Source organism: Sorex fumeus, unplaced genomic scaffold (assembly GCF_029834395.1).
Source record: "Sorex fumeus unplaced genomic scaffold, SorFum_2.1 ptg000044l, whole genome shotgun sequence".
In the NCBI taxonomy this organism is placed as follows: domain Eukaryota; kingdom Metazoa; phylum Chordata; class Mammalia; order Eulipotyphla; family Soricidae; genus Sorex; species Sorex fumeus.
In genome coordinates, this window is record NW_026606101.1 from 20,491,528 (window position 1) to 20,505,009 (window position 13,482).

Genomic DNA, 13,482 nt, shown 5'->3' on the forward strand with positions numbered 1-13,482 from the left:
CACAGGCCTTGCCGGGTGGGGTTACGTCCCTGGCAACACAACAACAACAAAAACTGGAGGTCACAACAACAAAAACTGGAGGTCGTGATTTATTTTCTATTTTGGTTTTTGTACCACACCCAGCAGTACTCGAGGCTTTCTCCTGGCTCTGTGATCAGAGACCATTCAGGCTCGGGGCTCATGTGGTGCTGGGTAGATCAGCTGGATGCAATGCAAGTGAGCTATGTGCTGTACTGTTCTCCGCCCCAGGAGCCTGTCCCCTCTCCTTGGCAGGCTCTGCAACTTCCTGAGAGGTGGGGATTCTCCCACATAGATAACCATCCCACTTCACAACCACCCCTCCCCCCCCCCCGCCCCACCCCTGCCTCAGGGGCTCCTTTGCTAGACTTTCCAAACCTTGCCTTGTAGCCACCCCCTCACCCCCAGCCTACATCCACCTGGGGTGGGTGGAGATGACAGCTGACAGGTGACACTCAGCAGGGGCCCTTTGATTCCACTTCCCCTGGGAGGATTTCCCCTCAGGAGCCTTCACAGACTGGTGGACAGGGAGGGGGACATTCAGAGACAAGGAAGCAGCAGCATAGGTAACAGAACGGCTTTATTCCCTACAGTGCACCCAGAGTTCCTTATACAATCAAGGAAATGCTTTCTCTTTCAGGCATCCGACTCTTTTATCAAAAGAAAATCCATCCTGTTTGTTCCTACCCTGGGCAAAGCTGCCCTGAGCAGTGTTCAGGACCCAAAGCTGAAGGCCAATGTGGGGGGCAGGGGGCACAAGACAGCAGGGGTTAAGATGCTGGCCTTGCATGCCTTGGACCCTCTGGTCCCTGGCACCACACGGCCATCCACACCCTGGCACCTCTGGGAGTGACCCCCAAGCTTAAAAGCCAGGAGTGACAGTCCCCAAGCATCACCGAGTGTGGTCCCAAAACAACAGCAAACAGGAGCAGGCACATGCCACTGGACCCCCCAAATGCTCAGACAACCCCGGAGGCTGCTGGGGCAACTGGGGGTGGTGATGCAGCACTGAGCAACACCCGAAGGACATCCATGCCTCCCCACTGCGCCACAGTGCCAGCCTGGGAAGAGCTGGACTGGGGAAAGGGTGGCTGCCGGGGCCTGGTGCTCAGCTCGGTGCTCAGTGCTCGGCATCCATGGCGTCCAAGTATTTGGCTTCAATGATCTGGGGCAGCAGGTTGTAGCTGGTTGGGGAGATGAGCGCTGGGTCAGAGAGAAGGCAGAGGGCACCCCCGCCCGGCCCCTACCAGCCTACCCACTGCCCCACCGCCAGAAGCTGCAGGTACCGGATGGGGATCATGGCGATCATGATGACGGGAAAGATCATTTTCATGTAGGGCAGTGGACTCATGCCGAAGGCGCAGAGCAGCAGCAGCTGCAGGGCCTGCAGCCCCGTGAAATAGTGGATTTGACGCTGCGGCACGCGCCGGATATAGTGGCTGGGCGGGTAGGCAGTCTGTGGGCAGGAGGCAGGGATCAAGGTGGGACATTGACCACGCCCCCAGCCATGTGGCCCCGCCCCCACCCTCTAGGACCACGCCCCCAGCCATGTGGCCCCGCCCCCACCCTCTAGGACCACGCCCCGCTCCCTATTACCTTGCCCTTATCCCTTATGGCCCCACCCCATTCCCTATGGCCCCGCCCCGTCCCTATGGCCCCGCCCCCCACCTGCTCCTTGAGCAGCAGCGCCAAGCGCTCCACCAGCTGGTTGCCATCGATGGAGGTGAGCGCGATGTAGAGGAAGAGACCGTAGAGCACTGGCTTGGGGATCCACTGCAGCGGGAAGGGCAGCAGCAGCAGGGAGAAGCCCACCAGCACGCTGGCGCCCAGCGTGGTCAGCCGCGTCTCCTTCACGCTCACGATCCTGCGTGGACCCAGACGCGAGCTTCACCGGGGGCCCGGGGCTGCCCCGCCCCAGCCCACCCTGGCTCGGGCACACTCACGTCTCATAGATGTGCCCGTTCTCCACCCGCTCCTCCACCAGCGCCAGCGCGCGCACGTGCAGCGGGGAGTGCGGGTAGGCGGCGTGGATCCAGGGCAGCCCGAAGAGCGACAGCCCCATGTTGATGATGGCCACGAGCAGGAGGTCCCAGTGGTAGGCGGTGCCCTTCACGAGCCTGCGCAGAACCCGGATTCGTGGGCACCAGCCGAGAGGCCCCGGGCCAAGCCCCCGGCCTCGCAACCCTCCCTGTCTACAAACCTGTTCTCAGGGGCGTTGGCTAAAGCGGCCACCAGGTTTTGCTCCATGAAGAAGAGCAGGGATAGTAGGAAACCGAGGCCCATGGCGCTGACGATGGCCCCCAGGGACAGCGACTCCACCTTGGCCATCTCAAACCAGCTCTCGCTGGGGTTGTAGCGGAACTTGCCCACTGTAGCAGGAAACAGGCCCTGCTCCAGCAGCCCACAGGCCCCTGGGAGCCCAGGCCAGGCCAGGCCAGCCCAGTCCTGCCAGTTCCACCTGAGGGGGGGTGGGTGGAACCATACCCTGTGGTGCTCAGGGGCTACTCCTGGCTCAGTGCTCAGGAGCAGCTGCATGTAGATCAAGGCTACCCCTGGCTGGGGGAGGGGGGATGGAGGGGGAATATGAGGATGGGTTGCATGCAAGGCCAGCAACTTCACCCCTGGCCACTCTCTTGGGGCCCCCGACTCACTCTTGATTTCCGGGAAGCCGTAGGAGCTGATGAGAGAGAAGGTGAGCACGGAGATGGGAAGGGCGCAGTCAGACAGGACCTCACGCATGGTAGGGTGCAGATAGGGACTGGGAAGGCATACGGGCATGTCAGCTTGGCTGCAGGCAAGGGGGGGAGCTCATGCCCCCCTCTCTGCTCTCGCGGCCCCCCTCACCTCTTCTTGAACTGATAGAGGGTGTAGCCCAGCCAGAGCGTGCCCAGCATGATGAGAAGGCTGAACACGGCCGTCTCCCGGCCTGGGTGATCCGTGTGAGTGGTCTCCGGGAGCAGCTCCGCGGGGCTGGCCATGAGGCTGGTGTTGAGGGCTGCGTGCAGGCTGGAGTTGAGGCCCAGCAGGCTCTCCAGGGGAGCGCTGGCCCCTTGCTGGTCTGCAGTGTGGTGGCTATAGTAGTACTTCTGGAAGACTGGAGAGAGGCCCATGGGGCTGTTATCTAGGGCCAGCACTCACCTGTGGGCAGGTAGAGGGGCCCTGAGGGGGGAAATAGGCTCCCAGGGGCAAGGACCATCAGGAGCAATGACCCCCTTGATCTCTCTGTCCATCCACCATCCCCTGACCCCTGCTTGTTCCCCCTGTTCTGGTTTTTGTTTCTGAGTTTTGTTGTTTTTTTTTTTTTTTTGAGGGGGGTAGGCGGGGGGTATATCCAGCAGTGCTCAGGGGTTACTCCTGGCTCTGCACTCAGGGATCACTCCTGCTCTGGCCTATTTTCAAAATTTTTTCAGTCTTTTTGGACCACATCCAGCAGTGCTCAGGGAACACTCGTGACAGGGCTCAGGGGACCACCTGGGGTGCTGGGGATTGAACTGGGGTCAACCCCATGCAAGACCCACTGTAGCTTACCGTACTATCTCTCCAGTCCTATTTTGTTTTTGGATCAGATACAGGGGTGATCAGCTCAGGCAGTGCTGGCAGGGGGCCCATGCAATGCAGGGGCCCTGAGCCAACTCCCTACCCCTTTTCTTTTTTTCCTTTTTGGGTCACACCCAGCAATGCTCAGGGGGGTCACTCCTGGCTCTGCACTCAGGAATTACTCCTGGCAGTGCTTGGGGGACCATATGGGATGCCGGGGATCGAACCCGCGTTGACCGCGTGCAAGGCAAACGCCCTACCCGCTGTGCTGTCGCTCCGGCCCCTCCTTACCCCTTTTCATCGAGGACAGTGCATCCTTCCAGGCCTGGAGCCTGGACACCTAATAAGACAGCCCTGTCCCCTGGATACCTGAGGCTGCTGTCCTATCTGACATGGCTCTCCCAAACTCTCTGGGATCATGGGAGCAGCCTGAGCTCGAATAATTCCTGGCCTCCGCAGATACAGCTCCCAGCACCCCATCTACTCGGCTTCCCCACCAAAAAGGAAAGCCAAGGGATAGTACACACTAGCCGTGCTTACACTCACTTTTAACCATGCCCTTGACTGCATCCAGCACGAAGGTGATGGAAATGAACAGGGCGATGATTTCCTCTGTGGACCTGGGTGTGAGCAGTGAATGCACCTCATGAGCTGTGGGTGCCAGGGGGGTGCGGGAAGGCTTCCTGGGGCCTCTGCCCTCCCTCCTGGCCCCAACCCGAGCCCACTTCCTGCCACACGGTGAACCAGGGCCAGGGAGACACCCCATCAGCTCTCGAAGAGTGCCTCGGAGGCCAACCTCGCTCCCCCAGCAGGCCCGTCAGCGTCACCTCTTGAAAAGACTCATGAGCAGGCTGAGGTTGCAGAGTGCATAGAGTGCGAGGAAGATGCTGTTCCACAGGCCCGTCCATGCGTAGAAGGCGCCGAAATCCAGGCTGTAGTCATCGCAGATGCCCCGGATCACTGCAGGTGGCGGGTGAGGACAGGGCCGTCAGTGGGGGGGGCAGGAGGGAGGCTGGGGGGAGACTAGGGGTGCCCCTTGCCCACCCCATCACTGTACCTTGGATGTAGAGGGCCAGCGGCCCAGTGGTCAGCAGCACCACCAGCGGCTGCCCGGAGAACAGCGCATACAAGAGGCCCCCAATGCTTTGCCCAGCGACGGTCTTCTGCACATCTGTGGAGAGGTGGGTCAGGCAGGGACCATGGCCTGGCCACTCCCTGCTGTGCCCCCACCCCCCCCCCCATCCCCAGCCCCTTACCGATGGCCCCGTTGGTGTTCTCGTCGTTGAGGGAGCCGAAAGCAATGGTGGGCAAGAGGCAGGCAAAGTAGAGAAACAGGGTGGTGGTGATGTACTTGCCCACGGCTTTGTTCTTCCCGATGATGCCTAGGAAGGGGGCAGGGGTGGGGCTGAGGCCCGTGGGACAGACCCAGTGTCCTGCATGTCCTGTGGCCCGCCCAAGTTACAGGTTGAACTTGCGGAGGGGTGGCCACATACCATCAGTGAAGTCCAGCGGGTACAGGGGGAGCCTGTGGGCGATGTCCTTCCGGATGCCCTTGCCCAGTGCAAGAAAGTCCTTGCACTTTGGAGGCTGGGAAGGAAAAGGAGGAGCAGGATGAGCTGGGCTGGCAGGCGGTCCCAGCCCCGCTCCTCCAAGGCCCCCAGCCCGGCACCCCGACTCATCTGCACCTGCAGGGGTCTCAGGACAGAAACAGAGCTTTTGAAGGCAGGTGCCACCTGGCCCGGGTGCATCCTGCTCAGCAGGTGTCTCTGATGTACCAGGGCCTCCTTGAATTCCTCCTCCGTGCGGGTCTGCAGCAGCTTCTGGCGGAAGGTGATGTCCAGGAACATGGTGGCGAACGTGCGCCCCACCTCCAGGGCAGTCTTGGTGCTTTTCTGGAGGGGGACAGGGGTGGGTGAAGAAATCAGGTCTGTAGCCCTGGGGAGCAGGGGGGTGCCCTCCCCAGCACATGGCAGGTGCTCTCCCCAGGAATGGAGAGCAGAGTAGGAAGGTAGGTAGGTACCTAAAAGTACCAGGGTTTGTGGTCCCCTGGCTCAGTTTCGACCAGGTTGGTAGGTCACGAGGGGTTCTCCTCATGAACTCGGGAGATAAGGGGTTGGGGAGACACTTAGTGGGCTGAGCACACGTTGTGCATGCGGGAGGCCCGGCCAGCTCTGATCCCCGGAACTGCAGTTTCCCCCACCCTAGCATCAGTAGGAGTGACAGCCCCCCCCCCGCCCCCAAGCAATACACAGCAAGTAGTCTCAGAGCTGCTGGGTGTGGCCCCCCCAAACAAACCAGCTGGAAGACAGGGGAAAGAGGGTTAGAGTTATGGCAGAGCAGGTAGGGCTCTTGCCTTGCACAAGGCCAGCCAGGGTTCCCGACATTCCACATGGTCCCCTGAGCCCCATTAAGAGTGATCTTTGAGCATAGAGCCAGAAATAAACCCTGAGCACTGCCTGGGGTGGCTCATGGTGCTGTGGCACTGTGCTCCCATTGTTCATTGATTTGCTCGAGCGGGCACCAGTAACATCTCCATTTTGAGACTTGTTAAGTGTGGCTCATAAACCACAATAATAATAATAATAATAGTAATAATGATGTAAAATTGGAGGCTGTCAAGTGGCAGGTAAAGGAATGGGCAATATGTGTGAAGGTGAAAGTCAAGGTGAGGGGTTAGCCCTAGAATCCAGTGTACAAGGACATCTGCCTTGCATGCAGCCAACCTCGGTTTGATCCCAGGCACCACAGATGGTCCCCGGAATCCAGCCAGGAGTGATTTCTGAGCAGAGTCAGGAGCCCTGAGCACCACCAGGGGTCATTACTGAGCACAGAACAGAAATAGGCACAGTGGAATAGGCACAGTGGGGTGAGGCCCAAACACACCCTACTCCCCCCAAAAAGGAGAAAGTTCTCATCAAAAGTGTGTTTATGTGGTGTGGGGACACTAGGCCCATTGTTAGGTGATCATTTCCCACTGTATCACTGTATCACTGTCATCCTGTTGTTCATCGATTGCCTCGAGCAAGCCCCAGTAACGTCTCCTTCATCCTAGCCCTGAGATTTAAAAAGTGCCACATTCGAGGCTCTTTCAGGTCAGGAGAACGAGACCCATCATTGTTACTAGTTTTTGGCGTATTGAATACGCCACAGGGAGTTTGCCAGACTCTGCTGTGTGGGCAGGATACTTTTGGTAGACTGCCAGGTTCTCCAGAGTATTATTATTATCTAGATCATTTCCCAGTAGCCACTAATACTGAATTATGGGGCTGTAGAGATTGTACAGTGTGTCGGGAGCTTGCCTACATGGCCGACCTGGGCTCAATACCCAACACCCCGTATGGTACCCCTGAGCCCTGCCAGGAGTGATCGCTGAGTGCAGAGCCAGGCGTAAGCCCTGAGCACCACCACGTGTGGCCCCCAAAACAACAAGAAAAACAAAAGCAAATATTTAGTCATTACTGAAACTAATAGGCTGGAGCGATAGCACAGCAGTAGGACATTCGCCTTGCGTGCGGCCAGCCTGACCGAGCGGGGTTTGATTCCTCTGCTCCTCTCGAAGAGCCCGGCAAGATACTCTCGGCAACCTACTGAGAGTATCTTGCCCGCACGGCAAAGCCTGGCAAGCTCCCCGTGACGTATTTGATATGCCAAACACAGTAACAACAAGTATCACAATGGAGATGTTACTGGGCCCGCTTGGGCAAATCGATGAACCATGGGAAGTGCAGTGCTACTGAAACTAATAGTTTTGTATCAATGATACTTCAATAACAATAAATAATATAGCCAGAATGAAAAGATGTGCACTGGAGAGCCAGATCACCAGGATGACTGTTGTCCTGCAGCATGTGGGGCCCCGTGCTCCACCCCACATCCCTGGCACCACATGGGTCCTTGAGCGACCCCCACGCACAGTCAGTAGACCCTGAGCTCGGCTATGTGTGAAGAGAACAGAGATAAAACAGAAGAAAGAAGGAGATAAAGACAGAGAAAGAGTCAGAGAAAGAAAAACACAGAAAGAAGGAAAGAAAGGAGGAAAGAAACAAACAAACAAATAAACAAACAAAACCAAGTCAGTGGAGCAATAATGCCTGCAGGTAGGGCAGGGCATTTGCTGAAAGTAATTAGTCATTACTGAAACTAATAGGCTGGAGGATTAGGTCCAGCCTAATCCATTAGGTGGAAGAGGATTCAATCCCTGCCCACCACAAGGGCAGAGCCAGGAGTAACCCCTGAGTACTGCCAGGTGTGGCCCGAAGAGCAAAACTAAATAAAACAGACAGGGAGGGAGGGTGGGAGGGAAGGAAGGAAGGAAGAAAAGAGTAAACCTTTCAGGACCCTCTGTGGCTGCCAGATGCCTCTGGTGAACCAGGTGCAGGTTTGTGGGCAAGGGGAAGCGGGGGCGGCACTGAGGGACCGGATGAAATGGACGAGGGGGCCGCACCGGGCCAGCCTGGAAGAGGGGCTCAGAGGGCAGGGCGATCCTCACCATCTTGGGCGGGGTGAGCACCAGGATGACAAAGCGCACCTCGCACGAGTTCTCCCCCCAGTTCTGCGGGCGCACCAGGCGGCTGATGCACACGTACCGCTTCAGCAGGGCCTTGGAGGTGCAGCTGTGGGGGACACAGAACGCAGGCTGCCACCTGACCACCGGGAGGGGGTGCTCAGCCCCTCTGCCGGCACACAGAATCCAGTTAACATGGGAGGGAGGGGGCTGTAGGCAGGCAACTCACATGATGCAGAGCCACGACTGCTGGTACTGCACCCCCGTGACTGTAGCTGTGACCCCTTGGATGATGTCCAATAGCAGGTGGACTGAGGACAGAGTGGGGAGAAGGTGAGAAGCACCGCACCACACCACACACACACACAGACACACACGTCTTCCAGGGTCGTGGCACAGGCCTTACCCTTGCCCCCCATGGGGGCCTCGACATCGGTGAAGAGCCTGGACATGAGCTGGTCCAGGCTGCAGGGCGGCTCGGGGCTGCCGCGGTCGTGCGCCAGGCGGTGCAGCATGGCCCGCAGCACGTCGTCCAGCGACGTGGCCGTCTCCTGCAGGATGATGCTGGCCCGCGCCAGGAAGCCGTCCAGGTCGCGGTGTGCTCGGATCTCCTCCTCGAAGTTCTTGACCTTCATGTACTGTGCAGAGACGCCGCCCGCTGGTGCTCCCCTCTCGCGGCCGGCCCGAGGGCTGCAGGTTTTCCTTAACCTCCCGTGCCCCCCTCCAGAAAAATCCCTGGCCCCCCGGAGGGATGGCCCAGTTCCCACCCCCTCCACTGACCTTACGAGAAGTGTAGAGGAGCCCGCAGTCTCCAGGGCTTTCGCTCTCACCTGGAGAAAAGGTCTCCTGGATCTCCTGTGCCTCTGGTCTGCCCTCCATACCTGCAGCCCCCTGTCCCCTCCCAATGCCCCAAACCCACCCTCCAGGTCCACATGGCCCCGCCCATTCCTTCCACCAATGCCTGCATGGTCCCGCCCATTCCCCCCCTCCAGGTCCACATGACCCCACCCACTCCCTCGGCCATGCTGTATGGCCCCTCCCACTCCGCTTTAGGCCCCAACCACATCCCCTTTCAGACCCACAAGGCTCATACCCGCCTGGCCAGGCTGCACGTCCAGGTTCACATTCACAAAGAAGCGGACACTCTCAGCTGACACAATGGACGAATTGACCGTGTCGAAGACCTCATCTCCCAGGCTCTCCTCCCGGGTCTCCGAGGCATCATCTGTGTCACACTTGAGGTAGCCTGGACATCCACCACCCCCGAGAAGTGAGGGCTTGGTCAGTGGCCAGGGCTACCCAGGAGAGGGCAGGGCGGGGCCAGCCATCCCCCAACTCCCTCCCGTATGTATCCTTTTGCAACAGGAACTAAGCCCTGCCTGCCCTTGCCCCCCATAACCCTCTATCCTCCAGTCAGAGGAAAATGCATTCGTTCATTCCACTAACTCTGGGCCAGGCATGCAGGGACTGAAGCAGTAAGACTGCCCAGCTGCCCCCCAGAACCCCAGATTATGTGACCATGACCTGCTTGGTTCAATAATTTAGAGTCAACAGAAGCCAGAGTCTTCTAGTAGGGACCCCCAGAAGGTGGTCTTGAGACACCCAAACATGTGGCCCCTTTTGCTAGACCAAATGCCCCAAGCCCAGCAGCCGCAGGGTCAGGGTTTGGTCTGGCAGTGCAGGGGGAGGACACGTAGTGCCAGGGTGGGACAAAGGTTTTGCACATGCCTCCCCCTGCCACCCTTGGTGTGCACCTCTTTCTCCAGAACTGCCTCTCAGTTCTGGTACCCCTCCTCCACTCAGTCAGGCTTCCAGATGTCAGGCAATTCTCCCACCTTCCTGAGCCCTCTGCAGCCTTGAGGGTCAAATTCAGGCAGCGTTGGGGCTCCCGTCCTGACCCCCAGTGGCCTGAGGCCCACTCCCCACCTGGCTCTTGTGCTCCTCAGGCAGGCCAGCTCTTCCTTCCAAGCCCAGGGCTCCCCTCACAGAACCTTCCATAGGCTCCTGCCTAGATGGTGCCTCCCTCTGAGGGTGCAGCTGCTTCCTGACTGTCCTGTGGGGTCCACTCAGGCTCCCGGTTTATGGATGCTTCAGGAAAGGGGGCCTGGACCCCACCATGCGCGACCAATACCTGTGCAGGAGGCCTGCACGGCCCCGCACCTGTCAGGCAGTGACTCACCCTGACTCACTTCCACTCGGGCCACCAGTTTCCTCTGCACCTCCCGGGGCTGCCCCCCGATGTCCTATGCTGTCCTAGTCCCTCAGGACACTGGCTTCCGCTCAGTGTTACCAGCATGGAGCCCAGTGAAGTGCTGGAAGGCCGGGGGATGTCCCTCAGGACCCCCTCCCCAGCCCACGCCACCAGCACATGCAGGGCATCAAACCTGGGGCCTTCAAGGTGAGCACCCACCTCGGAGCTGCCTCCTCAGCCTCGTTTCCCTGTGTATGCAAACCCTCGGTTCCTCCCAACTCCATGCATGCTTTGCTTCTCCTCTCTGGCCCCCCCACCCCACCCCCACCCCCACCCAGAGTGCCAGTCTACTCCAGACTCTCAGGTCACGCCTACCTGCACCCACTATTCCTCTGAGTGCACAGCCTTGGCTTCTCCCTAGGAACTGCCCAGCTGCCACTCTGGGTCCCCACAAATCTCTGGGGATGCCAGGCCTAGAGTGCGGCCCATCTGAGCGTGCTGCCACATTCCTAACCAGCCGGCCCGCCCGCAGCCTGGCACGCCATGCCCCAGGGAGGGGCACGTGCTGCTGTTATCCAAGCACTTTCCCATGAAACACCCCGCTGCTGCTCAGGCAGGGCGGGAGGGCAGGGAAGCTCCCTGGGAGGTTCCGGGGCTCCCAGGGCAGCCCCTCCCTCGCAGGCTGGCAGGAGGCGAGGAATGTGGGCATCATCCTCACACTCAGCCAACTGAGGCTCAGAGTCAGCGCGCCGGAAAGGTGAGCGCCAGCTCCCCGGATGATACCATAGGCGGGAGGGGGACAGACCCCCCACCCCCAGCCAGGGGAGGGGGCAGGCTCCAAAGGCATCCTACACCTGCAGAGGACCACAGAAGGTGGCCAATGACCCCGGACCAGGTGGCGGGGGAGCGGGATTCCTGAGAGCCACACCTGGGGTACTCAGGAGCTACTCCTGGCTCACTGCTCAGGGACAAAGCCACGCCAGGCCTCCCACATGCACCCATTGAACGTCTCTTGGGCCCCAGCCCCCCCACCGCGGACGGACCTAGGAGGCCCATTCATGTCTCCACAGCACTTACCGGCCCCCTCCGAGAATCCATTCTGGGGCATGATGAAGTTTCCTGCAAGAAAAGCAAAGAGGTGTTACCAGCTCTGCAGGCAGTGTGGGTGCCCAAGACAGTCCCGCTGATGATCTCTTACCCTTCCCCGCACCCCTGTCAGGGACCAGGAGAGGCCCCGTGGGAGGCAGGGTCTTCCTTAGTGCAGCTGCGAGGGGGCTGCCCCGGTGGGAAAGGGAAGAGCAGGGCAGAGAGGCAGGGAAACAACGCGAGACCCGTTTCCCTCTCCAGAGCTATTAGCAGCGCCAGCCAGGAGAATGGCTGTTGGCAGTACCAGGCCCAGAGCAAGACAGACAAGGAGGGCGGGTCTCAGCTCCCCGGGAGAGCAGAAAGCCGACCCCCAGCTCCCCATCCCTCTGCACAGGTCCCCCAGGTGCGGAGTCCTCTGCCCAGCCCGCCGCCCCTCTCATCCGGGCAGCAACACCATCACGCGAGCCAGTCTGGCGAGCCTGGGGTCAGCTCAGGCAACCGGGGGGCCCCAGCCACTCCGCGCCACCCACGTCCTTGGACTCCTGGGAGGCGCCTCGTCCTCGGGGGAAATAGGGGTGGGAGGAGGGGAGGGGGCTGGGCGCTCTCTAGAGCCCGCTCCCACCCATGGTTAGGGCTGTCTGGGCCCCCCCACCCCGAGAAAAGCGCGGGTCGGCGGGTTGGAGGTGGAGGGGTGCTGGCCGGGGTGGGTGGGATGCACCCGGAACGGCGGGGGGGGGGGGGCGGCAGAGAAGCGCGCTCCGGGGCGGGCTGGAAGCAGAGTTCGCGGGCCGGGCCGGGCCGGGCGCCCGCTCCCCGCCCACCCGGGGCGCCCACGTGCAGGCACGCCGGGCTCCCAGCCCCGGGCAGGCCCTCAGGTGTCGAGAATCGCGAGGAAAAGATGCGGCGGCGGCGGCGCGGCGTGCGGGGAGAGCCCCGGAGCCGCCCCCCACGGCCCGCAGGGACACCCCCCACCCCACGCGCAAGGCCCGGGGCCGGACGTCCGCACGCGGCGGCCGCGAGCCATGCTCCCCCGGGCGCCCGGGATCCCCGGGTCCGGTCGCCCACTCGCGCGGGGCTCCCGGGTGCGCCCGAGCCCCGCGTGCAGCCGCGCCCTGGTCCCCACCCGGACGCCCGCGGGCTCGCGCGGCCCGGCTCGGCCCGGGGGAAGCCCGCGGGGTCCCGCGCCCGCCGCAGCCCGCCCGCACCTCGAGCCCCCCGACGGCCGCCGCGTCGCCCGCGCCCCCGAACTCCGGACTGGGCTCGGGCGAGCCCGCGGCGGGAGCGGGCGACACACCCCCGCGCCGCACCTGGGTCCTAGTGCCCCGCTTCGCCGCGCCCCGCCCCGCCCCGCGCCGAGGGCGGGGTCCCGGCGCCCGCCCCTTCCCCCCCAACGCGCGCTCACCCGCGGCCACGGGCCCCGGCCGGTGGACGCCGCGCGGCTCCGGGGTCGCCCGGCCCAGCCGCCGGGGCGGGCAAGTTTCGGGCAAGAAATCGGGCGGTCCGCGGAGCAGGGAGTCCGGCGCGGCAGCGGGTGCGGGGAGGGCGTCCCCGCGGCGGATTTAAGCGCGGCGGCCCCCGCCCCTCCCCTCCGTAGGGGGGCCCGTGCCGCGCCCCACCCGCCGCCGCCCCGCCCCCTCCATTCATCCCGGCCGCTGGGGCGGTAAAGCCTCCTCCTTCTCCTCCTCCTCCAGGAAGCGCGCCCCGACTAACTAGACGGGCGGGCGCGCGTCCCCCGGCGCTGCCCTCCCGCGCGCTCCAGGCGCCTCGCGCCCTCCCTCACCTTCCCCGGCGTCCGGGTCTGGGCTCTCGGCTGCTTTCCCGCCCCCGAGTCGGCGGTCCCGGGGCCGAGCCGCCCCCACCCCACCCCGGCGCCTCCTGCCTTTGCTTCGGGACGAGCGTGCGCGTCCTGCGCGCGGGGGTTCGTGCGAGCGCGGCTGCGGGGCGCGCGCTCCGATAGGTTCCCCCCCCCACCCCCGAACCCAGCACGTCTGCTGCGCCCCGGGGCTTCGCAGCGAGGCTGTCCGGCGCCCCGCCGCCCCACTTGCCCCAGGAACTCCGTCCGTTGGCTGCGGTTAACCCCGCACCTCCTCCTTCCGCGTTCGGACGGTGCGGATTTTAGCATCGGCACCCCCCGCCCCCAGCCCGC

The 13,482-nt window shown here is 62.1% G+C and overlaps 1 protein-coding gene across 1 annotated transcript; it reads right to left on the bottom strand.

Annotated features, from left to right (window-relative positions):
- Positions 1-823: 823 nt before the first annotated feature.
- On the bottom strand, positions 824-11,438 carry SLC4A11 (solute carrier family 4 member 11). Its single transcript, XM_056121588.1, has 19 exons — positions 11,328-11,438; positions 9,153-9,305; positions 8,840-8,889; positions 8,466-8,697; positions 8,289-8,370; positions 8,045-8,168; positions 5,241-5,447; positions 5,049-5,142; positions 4,812-4,937; positions 4,613-4,726; positions 4,383-4,515; positions 4,102-4,175; positions 2,863-3,112; positions 2,670-2,776; positions 2,219-2,387; positions 1,962-2,135; positions 1,687-1,882; positions 1,305-1,474; positions 824-1,202 (listed from the first exon to the last, which is right to left on the bottom strand). Exons 1-19 carry the CDS (start codon positions 11,356-11,358, stop codon positions 1,139-1,141), a joined length of 2,550 nt encoding a protein of 849 aa, XP_055977563.1. The 5' UTR covers positions 11,359-11,438; the 3' UTR covers positions 824-1,138.
- Positions 11,439-13,482: the final 2,044 nt, after the last annotated feature.

Bases quoted from the DNA above. Each gene is read 5' to 3' on its own strand.
- SLC4A11 (XM_056121588.1), bottom strand. From the start codon at position 11,358: ATGCCCCAGAATGGATTCTCGGAGGGGGCCG. The intron at 4,516-4,612 runs GTACAGTGATGG...CGCCACCTGCAG, and splicing joins GCTGGCCCTCTACATCCAAG to TGATCCGGGGCATCTGCGAT. The intron at 1,475-1,686 runs GTGGGGGGCGGG...TCCTGCCCACAG, and splicing joins CGCTGCTGCTCAAGGAGCAG to ACTGCCTACCCGCCCAGCCA.